The 5,371-nt window shown below is 46.0% G+C and overlaps 1 protein-coding gene across 1 annotated transcript; it reads left to right on the top strand.

The window, feature by feature from the left end:
* LOC126704233 (uncharacterized) lies at nucleotides 1-486 on the top strand. The gene has a single exon (XM_050403250.1). It carries the CDS (start codon nucleotides 1-3, stop codon nucleotides 484-486), a length of 486 nt encoding a protein of 161 aa, XP_050259207.1.
* Nucleotides 487-5,371: the final 4,885 nt, after the last annotated feature.

Below are 5,371 nucleotides of genomic sequence, written 5' to 3'. Positions count from 1 at the left end.
ATGGAGTTCATGCAAATCCCAAGAAGCCAGAACATGGGGGCAGACGAAGTCTCGAAGCTAGCATCATCAAGAAAAAAGGAGAGTAGCATGGATTTGACGATGGAGATCCGGAAACACCCCAACATCGAAGAGGTCTCGACATTTGCCATCCAGAGCGCAAACAGCTGGATGACGCCCATAATGTCCTTCCTCCAGGACAGACACCTCCCTCAGAACACAAAAGAAGCTAAGAAGGTTAGGAAGAGGGCAGCCAGGTTCACGATCCTTAATGACACCTTATATAAGAGAGGCTTCTCCATGCCTTATTTGAAGTGTGTCGACGAAGAAGAAGCTAGATACATACTGGAAGAAATCCATGGAGGAGTTTGTGGCAACCACGTTGGTCCCAGATCACTGGTGAATAAGGTGATATGGACAGGATATTTCTGGCCAACTATGCAGGTGGACGCTGTTGAAATCGTCAAGAAGTGCGACAAGTGCCAATGATACGAGAATGTGCAACGGCTACTAGCGGAGAAATTGACAACCATATCCTCCCCGTGGCCATTTGCACAGTGGGGGATCGACATCATTGGCCCACTACCCCAAGGTAAAGGTCAGGTAAAATTTCTACTTGTTGCTATTGATTACTTTACAAAATGGGTTGAAGCAGAGGCCCTAGCAACGATCACCGAAGCAAGAATACGAAGCTTTGTGTGGAAGAATATAATATGCAGGTTCGGGATTCCCTTGACGATCATATCAGATAATGGGAGGCAGTTCGACAGCCAAGGATTCAAAGACTTCTGTTTAAACCTTAGGATCAAGAATCAGTTCTCGTCACCGGGACATTCCCAGGCAAACGGGCAGACGGAAGTGACGAATCGAACGCTGCTCAAAATTATCAAAACCAAGCTGGACGACGTGAAGGGTACCTGGCCAGAAGAATTACCTAATGTCCTTTGGGCTTACAGAACCACAGCAAGAACCCCAACAGGAGAGACCTCCTTCAAGCTTACCTATGACACGGAAGCAGTAATCCTAGTCGAAGTGGGAGTAGCAAGCGTCAGATGAGGGACGTTCAACCTAGGTTGCAATGACGATGAACTACGACTCAACTTGGACTGTCTGGACGAAGTGAGAGACAACGCATCCAGCAAGATGACAAAGTACCAACTGAAGATGGCCGAATACTACAATAAGAGGGTTAAACTCAGACGACTGGACATAGGAGACCTCGTCCTGCGCAAGACCACCACAGCAATTAGAGACCCTACCCAAGGAAAGCTAGGCCCCACATGGGAAGGGCCTTACCAAGTTACTCACTACTCAAGGCAAGGCAGTTATCACCTGGAGACCATTGACGGACAAAAGCTCCCCCGACCATGGAACATCGAGCATTTAAAAAAGTACCACAAGTAGATGTAACAAACGGACATGTTCATTCTTGAAGTCAATAAAAGAATCATTCCTCTAATGAATTATTCCTCTGATATCTTTGTGTAGGCAGGTCTAGCCAGTCTGAAGGCATAAAAAAGCTAAGTAACAAAATTCCGCTTTGACATATGTAAGTTACTGACGATACCCCCAAAGGGTTTAAGGCATATAAAAAAAAAAAAAAAGAGCTCAGTGACAAGATTCCGCCTTGACGGATGTAAGTTACTGACGATACCTCCAACGGGTATAAGACATATAAAGGCTAAGTGATAAAATTCCGCCAAGACGGATGTAAATCACTGATGAAGCCTAAAATGACAAGATTCCTTAAATGGATGTAAGTCACCAAAAAATCTCCAAGTGATAAGATTCCGCTTTGACGGATGTAAGTCACTAACGAAGAAATAAAAGTAGCAAATGTCCCTAGAACAAGTTGTTGACGAAGACGCAATCCTTAAGCCTGGGCAAATGGAAAAATTCAGCTTGACGGACTCAGGATACTGATGAATTCGAAAGAAAAAGGATAAAGAGAGAAAGAAAAGGGACAAGAACCTTGCAACAAATCAGAACAAAACTCAGGTTGTATTCGAGCCCTCCTTAAGGATAGAGAGTGATAAACAAATCACTGACAACAGCTAAGAAATTTGTGTTAAGTATAAGGTACGGACGAACTTAAACATCACAAGCACAAGCATAGTTATAAGCACAAGCATAGTCATAAAAACAGGTAAGCACAAAATCATAAAAAGCCCAAAAACAGCGGGTAATTATCCTTGTTCTTCCTACAGACCCATAAAACACAGGGCCAAGAAACATTGTTCTCAAAATAGATTAAAAATATATATATATACATCACCAAAAAGCCCAAAACATAAAGGACATATATAACAAATAAATTTTCCTAATTATTAGGTTCGGGTATCGGTAGGAGCGTCAGTAAGGGGATCGTCAGCGTCAGGAGCGTCACCAGCAGCATGAGCGTCATCAGCACCAGGGGCGTCACCTTCAGGGGCCGAGGACTGGGCAGCCTCGTCAACCGCTATCTCTTGATCTACCACTTCTATATCCAGGTTCGGCAGATCAACCCCGGTAGGATGCTTGACGAGGTACCTACGCAGGAGCTCGAAACCCTTGAAGTACCAACTAAAGAGCACTGTGGAGTACTCCTCGGTTTGCTGGAAGGCTTCGACGGACCTAGCAGCGATCGTCTTTAGCTTCTCCTTTGCCACCTGTATCTGGTCGTCCTTCTCCAGGTTCAGCTGACGCTCAACCCTAAGATCGACATTCAAGGCCTTGACATTCTCCTTCAAAGCGGCAGCCTCATCCATCGACCCTATTAGATCCTTCTTCAGCGTGGAGTTCTCCTTCTCCAAGGCCTCCATCCTGGACGCCAAAAAAGCCACCTTAACCTCTTGAGTAAGACACTCAGAAGCAAGGTGAAGGCTCTCCCCCAACACCTGACAAAGTAAATTAAGTGCGTAAAAAAAAAAGAAAAAAGGGTGGGGAAATTTATGTGAAAGGAGACCAAGGAAAATGCTGAGGTGGTTTTACCTGCACGATCTTATGCACATGCTGGCTCACAACCACGTTGAGAGGCACTCCATAAAAGACCTTAAGGTCCTCAGCCTTTACAACATTATGTGCCCGCTCCTCGGCCCCTCATCTTCCCAGACGGACAAGCCCACTTTCTCCTTCTCCTTCTCTTTAGCTGACAAACGTTGCCTTTTTGATGACGGGGTGGGGATCTCCTCAACTGAAGTAGATGGTGAGGCCACTCGAAGGCTCTCAACTCCCGAGACGATGGGAGTGGCATCTGCAGAAGGGAGGACGGACGGACCCTTCCTCGTGATGCGAACCCCCTTTTTACCAATGTTCGATAAAGGTTCGTCCTTCTTGGACCTCATCTTGGCGTACATATCTTTGTTGAACTTGGTCGTCATCTCTAAAAAAAAAAAAGAAAAAAAAAAAAAAAGAAAAGAAAGAAAGAGAAACTAAGAAATCCAAAATACACACGGGAAGATCAATACTGACGAGGTAAACACTTACTCTTCTTCTCCTCAATGTTAATGCTGCGCAAGACGTAAGGAGATGGGTCCGGGCCTAAGCAGTAGAAAGCAAGCGTCCATGGGTCCACGAGGTCGTCCCAACTCTCAATCGACTTGGCGTATTCTAGCGCCTTCTCAATACGACCCTGGTACTTGCTCTTCAATTTGGGGCGTCTTTTAACTGCAAAGAAAAGTGAACAAGGGGTTAGGGACGACCAAATATGCAAAACGAACATTAATAGACGAGGAGAAACATGGACACTCCTAAGTTTGGGGTTCCCCACCGACGAAGTAACCTTGGGATATCACCCTAAGCCTCGCTAGAAGGGGTCTCAAAATTGTCCCCGGACTCGAAAAAGAAACGTGACTTCCAGTACCTGAATGACGAAGCTAAACCCTTAATGATTCTAGTCCTCCTCGTCCAAGGGACTAGTTCATAATACCCATACTCTTTCGATTCCTTCAAGCGGTAAAGGTGGACGAGTTCACTCACTTTGATCATATCCTCGTTGGCAGCCAACCATATCTCCATACAGTTGATCACTATCCTCTATGAATTAGGCATAAGTTGCCCGGAGGCAATGCCAAAATAACCCAAGAGCTCCATCACCAAAGGATGGACGGGGAGCCTAAGCCCAGAAGTGAAAGCAGCCTCGTAGAAGCATACTTCACCAGGAAAGAAGTGGCAGGCCCGATCCTCAGGACCAAGCCAACGAACGCGGACTCGCGCAGGAAACTGAAACCTGTCCTTGAACCTAGCCACGGTATCAGCATCCAGCCCACACTCTTCGTTAAGGGCATAAAAAGCCCTAACCTGACAAGGAATGGAAACGGCCGTATCACCCTCAACCGGGCCGTCGCTAGACGACAACCTAGTGTCTAGTTCGCTGGATCTCACCTCCGACATCCTCCTCGTTTCTCCCTCAAACCAAGCTAGTGACTGGCCTAAAACTGGAGATAGTTCCCCTAAAACCACACTCAACCCACAGCCTTCAAAAAGATAGTCCCTAACCAAAGGGAACAAGTCACCGGAAACACCCAAAGCCGCCCCTAAGCGAGCAAAAAAGAAAGAGACTAAGGGGCAAGCTACCCAAACCTCAGAAGAACTAACCATGAAAAGGGTACACAATCCTAAAAACCCAAATATCAAACACAAAAACAACAGAAGCAAAAGACAAGGGAAAAATCAGGAACTCATAAGGAGACCGTTAAGAAAAAGGATCTGAAGGAGAATAAAAGAATAGCGTACCTTGAAAAGCGGAGCGGTCGAAGCCGGAAAAATTCGGAAAGAAGCGTCGCCGGAGCAAGGTTGAAGTCACCGGAGCAGAATCGGAGTAATCACAGAAGTAAGCAAGAAAGATAACACTCGGACCAAAAATCAAAGTAAAGGAAAAAGAAAAGTTTTGAAACCAAAAATCCAAGGAAACTGAAAAGTAGCGGGAAACCCAAGGGTCATGCCATCAACGCCTTCAATCAGCACGTGCCATGTGGCCACGTTGCGTACTGCGTCGCCATCGTGCATTAAATTTGGAGCAGAACCCCAAGCGTCACAGACAACTCAGGAAAAACCTTTCACCTTCTGTGGCCCTCATGACACGTCACTAACGACCACAAAACTTGGGGGGCAACTGATGGGAGTGACGAGAATGCATTACCTTGACGAAGCCAACACTAATGACGAGGTCATCCCTAGCGACGAGGAAATCAGCCATCACTAACGAGGGAAGGAAAGTCATTCAATGATGCCAGCCAGTAGCCTGGGCAGTTACGAAACCAGCAAAACAGACCGTTTGGAGCCTAATAAAAACCCCATAATTAGGCTGGAGGCGTTACTAAGAGAGGCATTAACACTCCAACGGCTAACAACCAAAATCACATATATAAAGCCCTTGCATTGGCAGCATAAGGTA

Source organism: Quercus robur, chromosome 10, assembly GCF_932294415.1.
Source record: "Quercus robur chromosome 10, dhQueRobu3.1, whole genome shotgun sequence".
NCBI lineage: Eukaryota > Viridiplantae > Streptophyta > Magnoliopsida > Fagales > Fagaceae > Quercus > Quercus robur.
This window is presented reverse-complemented; position numbering and strand designations above follow the sequence as displayed.

Excerpts from the sequence above, each read along its gene's own strand:
- LOC126704233 (XM_050403250.1), top strand. The coding sequence starts at position 1 with ATGGAGTTCATGCAAATCCCAAGAAGCCAGAACATGGGGGCAGACGAA.